This window comes from Carcharodon carcharias, chromosome 13 (assembly GCF_017639515.1).
Source record: "Carcharodon carcharias isolate sCarCar2 chromosome 13, sCarCar2.pri, whole genome shotgun sequence".
In the NCBI taxonomy this organism is placed as follows: domain Eukaryota; kingdom Metazoa; phylum Chordata; class Chondrichthyes; order Lamniformes; family Lamnidae; genus Carcharodon; species Carcharodon carcharias.
Window position 1 is genome coordinate 23270969 of NC_054479.1, and position 17490 is coordinate 23288458.

The following is a 17490-nucleotide window of genomic DNA, read 5'->3' on the forward strand; positions in this document are numbered from 1 at the left end:
AAAATTGGAAGCACTGCCGTGATCATCTTTGATCTGAGTTGTAACTGTCCTTTATGGGTTTATTGCCTCAATATCTCAAGTTCAACAACTTTATCCAGGGACTTCTCACCAGTTCTCGCCTTTGATTTCTTTCGCAGTGACAGGTTCACTAGGTTTTGCCAGTGGAAGAATGTAGAACTAAACATCCATGTAAGTACACTGTTTACTTTTGAGCCATTTGTAGTACAGTTAAAATGTGGTGTGTAAGTTGCTTTTTACATAGAGTTCATGACCTGCAACTCTGAGGGTTTGACTTGTGAGTTAGTGGCAGTGTTATTTTGCAGTCCAGTATAAAATTCATGGATGTATCTAATTGTAATGTGTGCAGTTTTGTGCTGTCCATCCTTCAGATAAATATTAAACCAAGGCCTCATCTAATTGTTCCGCTGGATATGAAAGACTTCCTGACACCATGAGAAGAGCAGGGAGTCCTGATCAAAATTTCTCCTGTGCCAACACTATCAAGAATGGATTAATAGATTATTTATCTCATTTCTGCTTACAGGATCCTATTGTGCATCAAATGGCTGATGTGTTTGCCTACATAGCATTAGTGACAAAACATCAAAGTAATTCATTGTATGTAAAATTATTTAGGACATTGAGTGACATGATAAAGTCTATAAAAATGCAAGTTGTTTCTTTCCTTTAGTGGTACTATTTCATTTTATGCAATTTGTGCTGACTATTTTTGAGTATTGTCTTCTGAGAACTGTCACAGGCTGAATTTGAGCTCATTTGTTGTAAGCTCCTTCAAGACACAATTTGATGGTGCTTATATGAAGTGTCAAACTCATCAAGTCCTTAGAATTCCTGGGGTTGTCTTAAATTTAACATGAGTCCTAATCCTGTGTCCATTTTATCTCCTTATAATAGTACTGATAGCCATGTTTTTTATTCCTGTGGGCATATTGATTTCGTATATCCACTGGCTGGTCAGTCATTAATGGGAGTACTGTATACCCGCTCAGCTCAGGTATTATATTATTGAGTTTGCCACAGAGAGTTCACTTTTTACCAATTGTTCCATCATTTCTTAGAATACCTAGAAGCCAACTCTGCTTACCATCCAAACCTATCCCCAAGGAGGATAGGCACTATTTGGTCATTAGACAGCTGACAAGTGTGGGTTCAACTCTTGCTAGGTAGGTATAATAGATACCAGGAACTCCTTGCAGCAAAACTCTCTATAAAATGTGTGAGATCATGAATATTGTCTATGTCTGATAGATATTGTGGAGTCTACATCTTCAAAGTGGATTGGTTTAAGACTTTTAACCTACACAGCACACCCCACGGACTTTTTAACCTCCAGCAGATGAGTCCTTACTGCAACAGAAACAGAAAATGCTGGAAAAACTCAGCAGCATCTAACAGCATCTGTGGAGAGAGAAATAGAGTTAACGTTTCGAGTCTATATAACTTCTTCAGAGTTGAAGAGAAGTGAAAACGTGATGAAATTTATACTGTTTGAGGGATGGGGAGGTGAAGCTAGCTGGAAGGCCAACGATAGGTGGGGGCAAAGGAGGGATTGACAAAGATGTCATGAACTAAGGAACAAAGGGAGTGTTAATGGTAGTGGTTAGTGTTAAAAAAGGTGCCGATAGTGGCACCTCAATTCCTTTGCTTCGGTTGCATGTGTTCCGATGATGCCATTTTCCAAAACAGCGTTTCTGACATGTCTTCCTTCTTCCTTAACTGAGGCAACCCCTCCCCCAACTTTGGTTGACAGGGCCTCAGCCTTATCTGATCCATCTCCTGCACCTCTGCCCTCACACCATCTCATTCCTCCCAGAACCATGATAGGGTCCCCTTTGTCCCCACTTTTCACCCCTCCAGCCTCTGCATTCAAAGGATCATCCTCCGTCATTTCCGCCAACTCCAGCAAGGTACCACCACCAAGCACATTTTCCCCTCACCCCCCCACCTCCCACCCCCAACAAGTCAGCATTCCATAGGGACTGTTCCCTCTGGAACACCCTGGTCCACTCCTCCATCACCCCCAACACCTCATCCCCTTCCCACGGCACCTTCCCATGTAATCGCAGAAGATGCAACACCTGCCCCTTTACGTCCTCCCTCCTCACCGTTCAAAGTCCCAAACACTCCTTTCAGGTGAAGCAGCGCTTCACTTGCACCTCCTTCAGTTTGGTCTACTGCATTTAGTGTTCCCGTTGTGGTCTCCTCTACATTGGAGAGACCAAATGCAACTGGGTGACCACTTTGCAGAACAGCTCCGGTTTGTCCTCAAGCATGACCCAGACATTCTGGTCACTTGCCATTTCAACACACCATCCTGCTCTCATGCCCATATGTCAGTCCTTGGCCTGCTGCAGTGTTCCAGTGAAGCCTAACGCAAATTGGAGGAACAGTATCTCATCTTCTGATTAGGCACTTTACAGCCTTCTGGACTTAACATTGAGTTCAACAACTTCAGACCATGAACTCTCTCTTCTCCATCCTCGCTGCACCACCTCCCCCCCCCACCCTTTTTAATCCCCTTTTTCTACATTCATTTTTATTTTTTATCCACTTTTTTATTTTTATTAATTTATCCGTGGTTTTATCCCGCCCTCTATCCCATTTTCCATCCTTTTTTTCCCCCAACACTGCCCCCTCCCCCCACCCCATCCTCTACAGGGCCATCGTTACTTATTCCATGTTATTCTTTCATACAATGCTACCCTTGTTCTGTTATTATCATATCCTGCTTTCTTACCTGTATGCTTCTATCAGCATCGTTTTTTAGCACTAACCACTACTATTAACACTCCCTTTGTCCTTTAGTTCATGACATCCTTGTCAATCACTCCTTTGCCCCTACCTATCGCTGGTCTTCTATCCAGCTTCTTCTGCCTCTTAAACAGCATAAATTTCATCACATTTCCACTTCTCTTCAGCTCTGAAGAAGGGTCACATGGACTCAAAAACATTAACTCTATTTTTCTCTCTCCATAAAGTTGTTAGACCTGCTGAGTTTTTCCAACATTTTCTGTTTTTGTTTCTGATTTCCAACATCCACAGTATTTTGCTTTTAGAGTCCTTACTACAGCCCATTTAGCTGAATACCATCTATGGTGCTCATTCTAGGCTTAGAGGGTGACTTTGCGGATTTTTGTTTCAAGATTACTGGACTTGAATGTCATTGATTAGCCCAAAGGGACCCTTTAAACCATAAATGAAGACAACTTTATCCAATTGAAAAACAATTTAAGATAATTTCTGTGTAATTGCACAGCCTTGCAGGTGAATGAAATCCACTGATCCTGTTTCATCTCCCTAATGATCCTCTTATCCTAACAAAACATTGAATCATAATTTACTTTCACAGTAGCCCTTGAATGCTGTGAAGAGCTTTCAATTTCATTTAGAGCCTTTTTCCATTCGCCTAACTGCTCCAGTTCCTTTCACAATACCCATAGCAGGAACCTACTTAGTGGATGAATGGTCAACAGACTCTGCCTTCAGCTTGTTTATGATTTTTGAGATAGAGGTTGGATAGTCAGTGGTCACGTGATCTGCCAATCTGTTCATACTATTGGCAGTGACACAAACCTGGTCTCAGGCTTTGTGGCATAATGGTTCAAGAAGAAGGCCCAACACCACCTGCTCAAGCATAACTTGGGTTGAACAATAAAATTCTATTTGGTGTGTGTTTTGGCACTGTCACTTGTACCAGAGCCACTCAAATTTGATGGCAACCCTTTGATGACGGTTAAGAACCCTTGATGAAGAATTAATCAGTCAATGGTCAGTCATTACCTGGCAACATTGGACAGTAAAGAATATCAAGCCTTTCACAACTGCTTAATCAATTGTTGTGTCACTTTGAGGCCTATTTTGACTATGCATAATTGGTGAATTTTGGAAATGAAGCAGTGAACACCACTTATAAAGGAATATGCACTGCCTTTGATGCTCAAGGTTATGACATTTTCCAATCATTTATCTGGAGAATGAGAAACCAGGGAACAATTCTAGAAACTGATTAAAATTGTGCCTATAATGTTGGAGAATATTGATGCTCATCAAATGCAGATTTTGTGATTATCTGCATTGAGCTCACAAGCCAGATTTTATTCAAGCTTAGTTAATCCATCTCGACTCCAGCTAGAAGTCAGCCCTGCTAAGTTTTCCTTTGCGAGAAATACATGCATTTCCGTGATGGACTGATTGTTGATGTAGATCAATCATGGTGGCTGATACAGTGCTGAGATAAGCAAAAGGACAATTGATACTCATGACTAATGGTCAGATGAGCACACATGTTTCCATCCACTCCCCTACCCACATCCTATGAGTGACTTCCCTTGACATCAAGGCCACATTTGACTGAGTGTGGCATCAAAGAGCTTTAGAAAAACTGAAGTCAGTGCGAAACTACAGGGGAAACTCTCCATTGGTTGGTGTCATACCTAGCACGAAGGAAGGTGGTTGTGGTTGTAGGTGATCAATCATCTCAGCCCCAGGATATCGCTGCAGGAGTTCCTCAGGATAGTGTCCTAGGCCCAACCATCTTCAGCTGCTTTATCAATGACCTTCCCTCCCATAAGGTCAGAAGTGGGAATGATCACAGGTGATTGCACAATGCTCACCATTTATGACGACAGATACTGAAGCAGTTCCTGCCCATATGCAGCACGACCTGGACAATATTCAGCCTTGGTCTGATAAGTGGCAAGTAACATATGTGCCATCCAAGTGCCAGGCAATGACTATCTCCAATAAGAGAGAATCTAACCATGTACTCTTGACATTCAATGGCATTACCATCGCAGAATCCTCCACTATCAACATCCTGGGGGTTACCATTGATTAGAAACTGAACTGGACCAGCCATATAAATACTGTGGATCAAGAGCAGATCAGAGGCTGGGAATGCTGTGACGAGTAAATCATCTCCTGACTCCCCAAAGCCTGTCCACCGTCTACAAGGCACAAGTCAGGAGTGTGATGGCTTACTCTCTGCTTGCCTGAATGAGTGCGGTTCCAACAGCACTAAAGAAGCTCGATACCATCCGTTTGATTGGCACCCCATCCACCACCTTCAACATTTATTCTCTTCACCACTGATGCACTGCAGCAACTCACCAAGGCTCCTTAAGCAGCACCTTCCAAACCGTGATCTCCACCACCTAAAAGGACAAGGGCAGTAGATGTATAGGAACACCACCACCTGGAAGTTCTCCTGCAAGCTACACGTCATCCTAACTTAGAACCATATCACCGTTCCTTCACAGTCACTGGGTTAAAATTCTGGAACTCCCTTCCTAACATGACTGTGGGTATTGCTACAACAGATGGATTGCAGTGGGTCAAGAATGAGGCTCACCACCACCTTCTCAAGGGCAATTAGGGATAGGCAATGAATGCTGGTCTAGTCAGTGGTTGCAGGTGTCATCCCATGAACGAATAAATAAATAAAACCCTTTGAGGAGCATTCAGATGAGGACCGCAGTTTAAAAAAAGAAATGGAAGTTGCTTCAAGATGCCCCTGAAGGGCACATGATCGTTACCTTGCCTTTGCCAAAATTCCAACTATCTGCTTACTCAGGAGGAGCCTGGCATTGCTATCTGAACTAGTGTTCCACTGAGAGATTGACAGATGGAGTATAATATGGGAATATGTGAACTTGTCCACTTTGGCAGGAAGCATAGAAAAGCAGTACATTATTTAAATGGAGAGAGATCGCAGAAATCTGTGGTACAGAGGGATCTGGGTGTCCTGGTACATGAATCACAGAAAGTTAGTATGCAAGTACTGCAAATGATTAGGAAGGCAAATGGAATGTTGTCATTTATTGCAAGGGGAATCAAGTATAAAAGTAAGGAAGTTTTGCTTCAGCTGTACAGGCTGTTGTTGAGACCACATCTGGAGTACTGTGTACTGTTTTGCTCTCCTTACTTAAGAAAGGATATAATTACATTAGAAGCAGTTCAGAGAAGTTTCACTTTACTGATTCCCGGGATGAAGTAGTTATCCTTTGAGGAAAAATTGGACAGGTTGGGCCTGTATCTGTTAGAGGTTAGAAGAATCAGACATGATCTTACTGAAACATGTAAAATCCTGAGGGGACTTGACAGGGTAGATGGTGAGAGGATGTTTTCCCCTGTGGGAGAAAGTAGAACTCTGGGACACAGTTTCAAAATAAGGGGTCTTTTTTCTCCCAGGGGGTCATTGGTCTGTGAAATTCTCTTCCCCAGAGAGTAGGGGAGGCAGGATCAATGAACATTTTTAAGGCAGAGTTGGATAGGCTCTTGATTAACAAGGGTGTCAAAAGGTATAAGAGGTAGACAGGAAAGTAGAGTTGAGGCCACAATCAATCATCATCTTATCAAATGGGAGAATGAGCTTGAGGAGCTGAATGATCTACTGCTCCTGATGCTTATGTTCATATTCAAAATCATGAAGAATCTGGAGTGTAGATAGGAAAATCGGTTCCCATTGGTGGAATAATCCAAAATAAGAAGGCAAAGATTTAAGGTAATAGGCAAAAGGAGCAACCGAGGCATGAAAATAAATCTTTTCACACAGTGAGTGTTTAGGTTCTGGAATGTACTGCCTGAGCCTGTGATGGAGCTAGGTTCAATCAAGGCATTCAAGATAGGTTTGGTTTATTATTTAAAAAGGAAGAGTGTGCAGGGTTACGGGGGATGGCAGGGTGAATTGTTCATTCAGAGAGTTGGCACAGACACAATAGGCCAAATGGCCACCTGTACTATAATTCTGTGGGATTTCCTTTGATGGAAAAAAATGTTACAATCTGTCTGTCCTGCAGAAACAGGATTTCAGGTCCAATCATTTGTAAACATTCTAGATTTGTTGTGTTTGCCAATGGGCTGTTCCTAGGCTATCAATTAGTCAATTTTTCCCAGGATGTGATGTACCTTTGCTAAGACGGGCTGCCTCTAATTAGTTTACTCCTGGATTAGAGATCTAACCATTTTAGCAAGTGCTTGCAAAAAGGCTCAAACATTTGTAGCTCAAGTATTGATGTTCTGCAGATTTGATTCCACAGTAGAATTAGACTGTTCGAAGGGTGTCATTGGACAGGAGCCCAATGCCTATGATTTGGCTACCAGAGACACACCTGAGTTCAAGTGAGCACCCAAGGCATATCAAGAGCACATCCCTGATGTGCTATGGGCCCTCTCCATCAGACACAGGTGCTATAAATTTCAGTGGTAGGTGTCATGAAAGGAAGGATTGCAGTTATTATTGCATCTTTAAGAAATGTCTGAAAGCAGTTTACATCTCATGAATTACTTTAAGTAGGGAAATAAAGCAGCCATTCATGCACAGCAAGATCCCTTAAACATTAACAAGACCAATGAGCAATTTTTTTGTGACATTAATAGAAGAATGTCAGCCAGGTCACCAAGAGAACTTCCAGCTCACCTGTGAAAGAAAGTATCATTGGACCTGTAATGTCCACCCAAAACTCCAGAGTAGAGAAATATTGTCTCATTCGAAGGATTGGCACCCCTGACATTGCAACACTCCTTCAGTACTACTGTAAAGCTTCAGTCTAATTTACATGTCCAATTTGTCAGCCTTGAAACTACAGCACTCTTAACACAAGAGGCACAAGTTCTGTCAACTCTGCCAATCTGATATTTAAGCAAATGCTATGCAGTTGCGCTTGTAAATATCCATACTCTATAGCATGTGAACATCTTAGGTTGGGTTACTGAATCACTCTATTATCCACAGTCATCTCTATAATTCACTATTATTCCATATTCTTCAACATACTTTTCTATATATAAATACAAGTTTCTTTATACCCCAGTTTCTGATGACACATGTGGTTCATGAACTTCCCATTATTAACTACATAAAGAATTCTCTCTAACATTCATCTCAGTATTATACTCTAACAGAATACATATTGTTTATGACTGTTATCACTAAAAAAGAAACAGCTTAAAGGATTCACTCTATAATATTCCCCTCACTGTTAATCTGTGATATAAGTAGCTTATGTTTCCTTCATAAAAGAAAAAGCATTTTTTCTATTATGTACTTTATTTCACAGCATAAATATACACAGAAGTTTAGCAGTATAGTTATAACCTAACTAATACAATCAGAAAACTTCACAAGCATTAATCTTTGTTTTAAATAATTGCAATAGCAATTTGTTTTATGAGTAGTGACCAGTTTCATCCAGTTGAAACCAGATTAACTGAGATCAACCTCAGTGATGAACTGATTCACTTCACTTCCCAATGCTCTCTGATTCACACCCATGTTTTCTTGGGCAGTTGAGGTGCCCACCTGAACCGTAAAATGGGGTGCAACAATATATATAAGACTTTGATTGCATTTCAACAGACAATTGGGAGGTATTTCATCATGGCCACTCTGTTCATATAATCTGACACAATAAGTCCCAATGGTGCTAAAAATTCTTATGAGGCCAAAAGAAGCAAGAATGCTCTTCCTTGCTCTTCAGGATTAAAGTGGGCTGCTGTTGTGCATACAGCCCATTCCCCATTCCAGCCTTGTTCATTCCTGGCTGGGCCAGCCTGCAGGCTGCTTGGTCATGTACCATCCCAGTGCTGGTGATCTGATTCAGAACGACTGTTCTGGATGTGAAGTTTGCTGCAATGTGGTCCTTGAAGTCCACTAAATTGCCTTTTACAGCTCATGGGCAATCGACCAGTGCATTGTATTTACTCATCCAGTTGCCCAGAAATTAAAATCACTCTGTCATATGATCCAGATGATAACTCCGAGGTTCAGGTAAATAAAATGCTAATATAACAAAATGGCGACAAAGTAAATTCAAATTTTTTTTGCAATAAGTTATAACTACTTGTGCCTATCTCAACCTATGAGAGGGAGTCACATTAGATATACACACTTAACCCACACCCTAATTGAGTCAGCATAAAGCCAGATTTTCTGCCTTTGCAGCAAACCTGATCCCACTGATTGCAGCTACAGGGATTGATATTTGCAGTGGGACTGTATTCAAGTGATGATACAATTGGATAGTGGTCAGAGCTTGGTCTTACTGCTGAGGTAGCTGTAGCAAATCGGCAAGAATCACAAATTGTTCTGAATAAACAATTAAATTGTTGCCCCTCACATTGCTTTATGTACAAGGAACTGTCATATTTCATCTTATGCTGATATAAAACACTTAATGAATAATTGAAGGTTTATGTGTTCCACATTATCACCGTGTCCTGCATCCCTCCTTATAATAACAGCCTCTATTGTACATGCTGTCCTATATTAATACTTTTTGTCCCATAACATTTCTTCTAGTAATACCCTCTACATTATATAGGAAGTAATATCCTGCTTCATATCGCTTCCTGTGATAATACTTCCCTTTTTGCATTAGCTAGTGCAGTAACAGCCACTGTCTTAGGTTACATCTTGCAGTAATACCCCCTCTGAGAATAAGTGCAAGTTCACCAAAAAAAGTCTGAATAAAGCACATATGTTTTCTCAAAACATTGAAATTCAGCATATTTACGACACATTTTCTCAACATGATTGTTGCTGGGATTGCCCCTATTTACGGTTTGCCAGTGTGTTTGTGCTAATCAGTGCATGGGAGTAATGGTATTTCATTTGCTTTGCAGCTAACGATGAATGACTTCAGTGTACATCGAATAATCGGAAGGGGAGGATTCGGCGAGGTATATGGCTGCAGGAAAGCTGATACTGGAAAAATGTAATTTTATTTCTGCTTTCACTATTTAGTTCCCAGAGCTTTAGTCTTACTTCAACACACCAACATATAAGTTGGCACACAAATTGTAATGTGTTACACGGAGGATAATAAACGGACTATAGTGAGTGACTGACTAATATCCAGGCTGAAGTTATGAAATATAGCTTAACACATGGGCTGGCATGCAATAAGTACAAGATAGTCCACAGGCCGAAGTGTATTATATAAAAAATAGTGTAGACCAGAGCCTAGAGTGACACTTATAGAATAATACACAGATTAGAACATGCTGTGAAGCTGTCGCAGACAACCCTTGAAACATTTGTTTCTCTTTCGAAGCAGCCTTTGCTAATTCCCAGCTGAGGAGCCAAAAAATAATCTCTCACACCTGGCACACCCATGTGGCTATCACTATTTAACCATTTCCCACAGCGTGAACAAAACCATAAAAGATGCCATGGTTACAATTTTAGAATTGTGTTCCTCCCTGCTGCCCCATTCCACACTCCCCCAAATTGGTTCAGCATTTTTCATTTGACAACTCAGCCGAGATTGGAAACCAGTAATGTTTAAACATCTATGAGTGAGAATTTTATGTAGCCCTCTGATAGGAAGCTGAAGTTACCAATAAGAAATCTTTGCTATCGGATGGTAAACTTGCATTTTGTGGTTTAGAATGTTAACTAAACATTTGTTTCAAGTTACAGGCTTGAAACTTATATGCAGGTATCTATCTAAGGAAAAATGGAATCTAGCACTCCTAAATATATTGCCACATTTTGCTAAATTGTAGATCCTTTGTCCAAAAAAAAAGGTGTCTGATTGAGCCCTGCTCAATAAATTCTCTCAGATTGACCAATAAAATTTTGCAAGAGACCTCTGTGCCTTTTTATGGTGACACACTTGTTTCCTTTCTAGCTTCTTGACTGTAATCACTGAAATGTCCAAATGTATAACAAAGAGTGTAGCTGTGGGAGGTTAACTTGGAGTGAAGGCAGGCAAGAGAAAATTGAAAAACAATTACAGACGAAAGAGCATTCCTCCTTTTGGTGCCCAGAGATTTAAACTAAGGGTGCTATTGGGGATGTTTGTAGCATGGATCATCCTGTGTTTTTAGTTTGGAAGGTCACATGGAGGTTAAAAACCCTGGGTCATCATGTCTTTCTAGCTGAGGAAGGGAGTTTTGTAAGTGAGGAGTCTGGCCTACCGAGCAGAGAAAGGTCACAAGGGCCCATGTTGATTAGACCATAAGACATAAGAGCAGAAGTAAGTCATTCAGCATATCGAGTCTGCTCCGCCATTCAATGAGATCATGGCTGATTTGATAATCCTCAACTCCACTTTCCTGTCTTTTTCCCATTATGCTTGATTCCCTTACTGATTAAAAATCTGCCTAATTCAGCCTTGAATATACTTAACAACCCAGCCTCTACAGCCCTCTGCAGTAAAGAATTCCACAGATTGACTACTCTGTGAGAAAAGAAATTCCTCCTCATTTCTGTTATAAATGGGCACCCGTTTACTCTGAGATTATGCCCTCTGGTCCAAGACTCCCCCACTAGGGGAAACAACCTCTCAGCATCTACCCTGTTAAGCCCCCTAAGAATCTTATATGTTTCAATAAGGTCACCTCTCATTCTTCTAAACTCCAATGACCATAGGGCCAACCTACTCAATCTCTCCTCATAAGAAAATCCCTCCATACCCTGGATCAACCTAGTGAACCTTCTCTGGACTGCCTCCAATGCCAGTACATCTTTTCTTAGATAAGGGGACCAAAATTGTTCACAGTATTCTAATGTGGTCTCACTAGTGCTTTGTATAGTTTAGCAAGACTTCCCTATTTTTATACTCCATTCCCTTTGAAATCAAGGCCAACATTCCATTTGCCTTCCCTATTACACGTTGAACTTGTATGTTAGCTTTTTGGGATTCATGCACAAGGACTCCCAAATCCCTCTGTGCTGCAGCCTTCTTCAGTCTTTTGCCATTTAAGTAATATTCAGCTCCTTTATTCTTTCTGCCAAACTGCATAACCTCATATTTTCCCACATCATATTCCACCTGCCAAGTTTTTGCCCACCCACTTAACCTGGTTATATCCTTCTGCAAACTCCTTGGGCAGAATTTTGCCGTCAGTGTGGGGGGCAGGCCTGACCCACCGATGCATAAAATGATGTGCGATGACGTCAGGCATGCGTCCTGCCATCATGGTGCGCCATTTTGATATTCCATTCGGCGGGCACGCACCGGAGGCTGCTGCCCGCTAGCCAAACTTTCAACGGCCTATTAAGGCCATTAAAAAAGTAATTAAAGTTGTTAGGAACTTTGCCCATCCAACCTTAAGGTTGGCGGGCAGGCGAAGAGGACAAGCAGCCTTCGCGTTTTTCAGGAAACCTCATCCACGGTCAGGATGAGGTTTCCTGAAGGCTTTTTAAAATAAAAAAATAAAATTTCCTAACTTCACAAACATGTTCCAGCTCACTCTCACAAGAGGGGACATATTTAAATAAATTTTTTCGTTATTTATTTAAAAATTCAATTCAAAGTTTTCAAATCCATTCAACCCCTCCAAGGCAGCTCTGTGCCTTAGAGATTGCTGCGCTCTTTCGTGTGCATGTACGTGAATCCTAAAAAGCTAACATACAAGTTCAACAGGTAATAAGGAAGGCAAATGGAATGTTGGCCTTTATTTCAAAGGGAATGGAGTATAAAAATGGGGAAATCTTGCTAAAACTATACAAAGCACTAGTTAGACCACATTAGAATACTGTGAACAATTTTGGTCCCCTTATCTAAGGAAATATATACAGGCATTGGAGACAGTCCAGAGAAGGTTCACTAGGTTGATCCTGGGTATGGAGGGATTTTCTCATGAGGAGAAGTTGAGTAAGTTGGCCCTGTGCTCATTGGAGTTTAGAAGAATGAGAGGTGACCTTATTGAAGCAAATAAGATTCTTAGGGGGCTTAACAGGGTAGATGCTGAGAGGTTGTTTCCCCTAGTGGGGGAGTCTAGGACCAGAGGGCATAATCTCAGAGTAAATGGGTGCCCATTTATAACAGAAATGAGGAAGAATTTCTTTTCTCACAGGGTGGTCAATCTGTGGAATTCTTTACTGCAGAAGACTGTAGAGGCTGGGTTGTTAAGTATATTCAAGGCTGGGTTAGGCAGATTTTTAATCGGTAAGGGAATCAAGCATTATGGGGAAAAAGACAGGAAAGTGGAGCTGAGGATTATCAAATCAGCCATGATCCCATTGAATGGCGGAGCAGACTCCATGGCCGAATGACTTACTAATACTCTTATGTCTTATGGTCTAATCAACATGAGCCCTTATGACCTTTTTTTGGACAAAGGATCTACAATTCAGCAAAATGTGGCAATGTATTTAGGAGCACTAGATTCCATTTTCACCATGGCGATGTCCTTCACCCTGGCGCTGGGCAGGCAACACAGCCTTTGGGACTTGCGCTCACGGCTACAGAGAACAGCATCTATCCCCTAATTATGCTGTCCCCTACCACTACTACGCCCCCATTTGCTCCCCCACCCACCCCCCCACCCGCTTGAATGGCTTCCTGTACCACAGTGCGGTGGTCCGTTCACTCATCCTCCTTGCAGCCCCCGTTCTCATCCACACAGCTTGCAAGAACCTTATAACTGTTGGACAGTTGCAGGGGCTGAGGCTCCTCGAATGCTACCCCCTGGCTCCCCACACCTGCTTCACCTGCAGTCACACCCTCTTGTCCCTGATCACAGACCAAATTTGTATTAACTAATCTGACAGGTGTGACCACCTCCTGGAGCAAAGTGTCCAGGTAGCATTCCCCCTCCCTGATATTGCGCAATGTCTGCAGCTCAGCCTCTAGCTCCTTAACTTTGATCCGAAGTTCCTCGAGCTGCAAACACGTGGTACAGATGTGTTCACTCTGAATCACCTTGGCATCCAGCAGCTGCAACATGCTACAGCAGCAGCACATCACCCATCCTGCCATCGCTATCGCATTTTATTCAATTTATTAAGTAATTACTCAAGTATCCCCACCCTTTACACTTTATTATAATTTTTTTTATACACACCAGTATTGACTTTATACTGAACAGACTATCTTTAAGAAAAAGATAAAAAAGACTACGGATCTAAACACAAACTAAAGACATTACTTTTACTTTAAAGACTAGAAATACTTATGAATCCTACTCACCAATCAGCTGCTCTCCCTGCTCCTTTCCTTCTCAAGCTCTTTAATAGCCTCACATTCTTCTCACTCTTTGTAAATGACCACGCTCCTCTCTCCTTCACTGTAAATGACCATGCTTCTCTCTCCCTCGCTGTAAATGACCATGCTTCTCTCCCTCTCGCTGTAAATGACCATGCTCCTCTCACATACACTAGCTGTAAATGACCACGCTCCTCTCACATACACTAGCTGTAAATGACCACGCTCCTCTCACATACACTAGCTGTAAATGACCACGCTCCTCTCACATACACTAGCTGTAAATGACCACGCTCCTCTCACATACACTAGCTGTAAATGACCATGCTCCTCTCACATACACTAGCTGTAAATGACCACGCTCCTCTCACATACACTAGCTGTAAATGACCATGCTCCTCTCACATACACTAGCTGTAAATGACCACGCTCCTCTCACATACACTAGCTGTAAATGACCATGCTCCTCTCACATACACTAGCTGTAAATGACCACGCTCCTCTCACATACACTAGCTGTAAATGACCACGCTCCTCTCACATACACTAGCTGTAAATGACCACGCTCCTCTCACATACACTAGCTGTAAATGACCACGCTCCTCTCACATACACTAGCTGTAAATGACCACGCTCCTCTCACATACACTAGCTGTAAATGACCACGCTCCTCTCACATACACTAGCTGTAAATGACCACGCTCCTCTCACATACACTAGCTGTAAATGACCACGCTCCTCTCACATACACTAGCTGTAAATGACCACGCTCCTCTCACATACACTAGCTGTAAATGACCATGCTCCTCTCACATACACTAACTGTAAATGACCACGTTCCTCTCGCATACACTAGCTGTAAATGACCACACTCCTCTCACATACACTAGCTGTAAATGACCACGCTGTTTCTCTCACACTCTCTCGCTGTAAATGACCACGCTGTTTCTCTCTCACTTTCTTGCTATAAATGATAATGCTGTTTCCGTCACGCTGTAAGATTCTTTTTTAAATCTTCTGCCTGTTCCCTTAAAATCATGCTGATCAGTTCTTATTGCCTAATTATGAGACTGAAGTATCACAAGATTATGAAATCAAGGTCCATGATTTTCCAAACTGTCACATTTTTACCCTATTGTTCATGACAAGAAAGCTGAATTAGACACTGCGTTTTTTTGAAACATCAACTCTGGTGCAGTTAAATTAGGTGATGTTTCCTGAAAGAACAAGAGTTTAAATAGTAGTTGGTCACTCAATTAAAGATTGATAAATTAATAAGAGAACACCAGCTACATAAAAATTGAAAACAACTTGCAATCTAGATTTATAAAAATTAGATTATGCTATTTTATAATAATTGGCAAGGTGTCCTTTCATCATTCATGACCAGTATATAGATGTATAATCTTTTTTTCTAATGTACTTGTAAAGATCAGAAACATAAGTAAGGATGAAGGAGGCCATTCAGTTGATCTAACTGATGCTTGAAAAAAGCTTACAATCCACCCATAATTGTCTCCAAATGTTTTAATGATTCCAAAGTTAGTAACTTCATCACCCTCCCCAGAATACCATTCCTGATTTAACCACTCTTTGTGTGAAAAGTGTCTGACCACAATTGTGAGCTTGCCAATTACCATTTTAATCTATATTGTTTTGCCTTGCAGTTGTGGTTGAACTTGAAATAGTGCTCAGGATTAACTGCAATTTTAGTTAGTGTTATGAGAAATGCAGTTGGTACAGCTGAGCTATTTAAAATTCCCAGAGGGTAACTTTAAACAACTGTCATAACCTATAATTTTAAGTGTTATGTTTGAGATGCAACTCTAAATTCAGACATCAGACCACCAGTTCTTGAGGTTTTACATTAAACTAAATTAAACATTTTATTAATTTACACAGGTTAAAATATATAGACACATGGCTACACATTACTACTATCATAACCTTTAACAAATTCCCAAATTAATCTGCATTAATCCAATAGCAACCCATACACTTAACCAAACACTAGGCAAAGCATTTTCACTTTACGAATTCAAAATGAGGTTCTTTTCACTTTGGTTCTTTGCAGACGCAGTGTTATGCGTACAGGCTTTGATCTTACATTGCCTCTGCTCTGCACACCCAAAACAGTTGTCTTGTTATACCTACCACCACTGATTGAATGCAAATTCTCATTGCTTCACCAACCCCTTTGAACTCCACCTTTTAACAATGAAATCCCTTTCATAGTACCGATTTTATTAGTAATATAAACATATTGCTTTGCAGCTGCTAGATAGGTGTCCGTTTTCACCCTACTACTTGAATGCTATATTCAAAAAAAAAAGCAAATGCACGCTATCTCTCTTACATATCAAAACTAGTACATATCAAAGCCCCCAGACTAGCTGGCTTTAATCCAATTAAGACACACCCACAGACTAAACCTCTATTTTAAAATAAAAATATTTTCCAATAATATATACATGAATAGCTTCATGACAGTTAGTATCTTAAAATACATCTATACAATGTTGCCCCTCATGTACACCCTTTTAAAGCTGAAGAGTCAAAGGTTTTTAGCTTTGTAAGTTGCTGTCCTGATACTAGCAATAAGTCTGATCACATACTTCTCTACACCATATCCATATCTTCAGTGTTTCCCATGTGCTTTGGTGACTGAAACTGAATGCTTTATTCCAAATGGAGCCTGTTCAAAGAACTATACAGCTTCAGCACAACATTCTCAGACTGCTACTGCACTTATAAACAAAAACAGAATTACCTGGAAAAACTCAGCAGGTCTGGCAGCATCAGCGGAGAAGAAAAGAGTTGACGTTTCGAGTCTTCATGACCCTTCGACAGAACTCGCACTTATAAAGTTCTACAATCTGCTATGGAGGCTTTACTTAGTCCTAACCTCCCATGGCTACGTATGTCATTTTAAAGCAAACACAATTCCAAAGAGACTTCATTTCCTTCTTTGCTTCCCCCACCCCAAGGCGAAATCAACATCATTTTAATAATTTATTATCTTGTTCGGGGAGAATTGTATTTGGCTTATAACTGAAAACAGCTTGCATTTCTCTTGGATGTTCTGTGAAAGAATTAACAGTGATCAAGTTTCTCATTTACTTTTGCTTTTGTTCTGTACCTGGCTGCCTCTGCATTTTTTCTTGGTAAGTTATGTAGCTCTGTGGCATGGCAGTTTGTGTGAATATCCTTTTTTTTTTTTTTGCAATTTTTAGGTATGCCATGAAGTGTTTAGATAAAAAGCGAATCAAGATGAAACAGGGAGAAACGTTAGCCCTGAATGAACGAATCATGTTGTCACTGGTCAGCACTGGGGTGAGTTCAGATGCAATTTTGCATTTATATGCATATGCTTGTAGAAGTTGGTGCATTTTTAAGTTTGACACTGGTGAAAATATTAAGCTCATTGATGAAAATTATCATCTTATTTTGGCCAAATGAGTGTCACCTGCCCAGGAACTTTGGAATTGTTCAGACCTTGATGACTGATTGCCAACATGAAATAAAACACTCCTGA

General features: G+C 40.9%; 1 protein-coding gene across 1 annotated transcript in view; it reads left to right on the forward strand.

The window, feature by feature from the left end:
- Nucleotides 1–17490, forward strand: part of grk3 (G protein-coupled receptor kinase 3) — a 265444-nt gene that overhangs the window by 158430 nt on the left and 89524 nt on the right. Inside the window, exons 7-9 of the mRNA XM_041203377.1 lie at nt 138–189; nt 9643–9734; nt 17189–17288. Coding sequence (XP_041059311.1) covers nt 138–189; nt 9643–9734; nt 17189–17288 — 244 coding nt within the window. The remainder of the gene's footprint in view (nt 1–137; nt 190–9642; nt 9735–17188; nt 17289–17490) is intronic.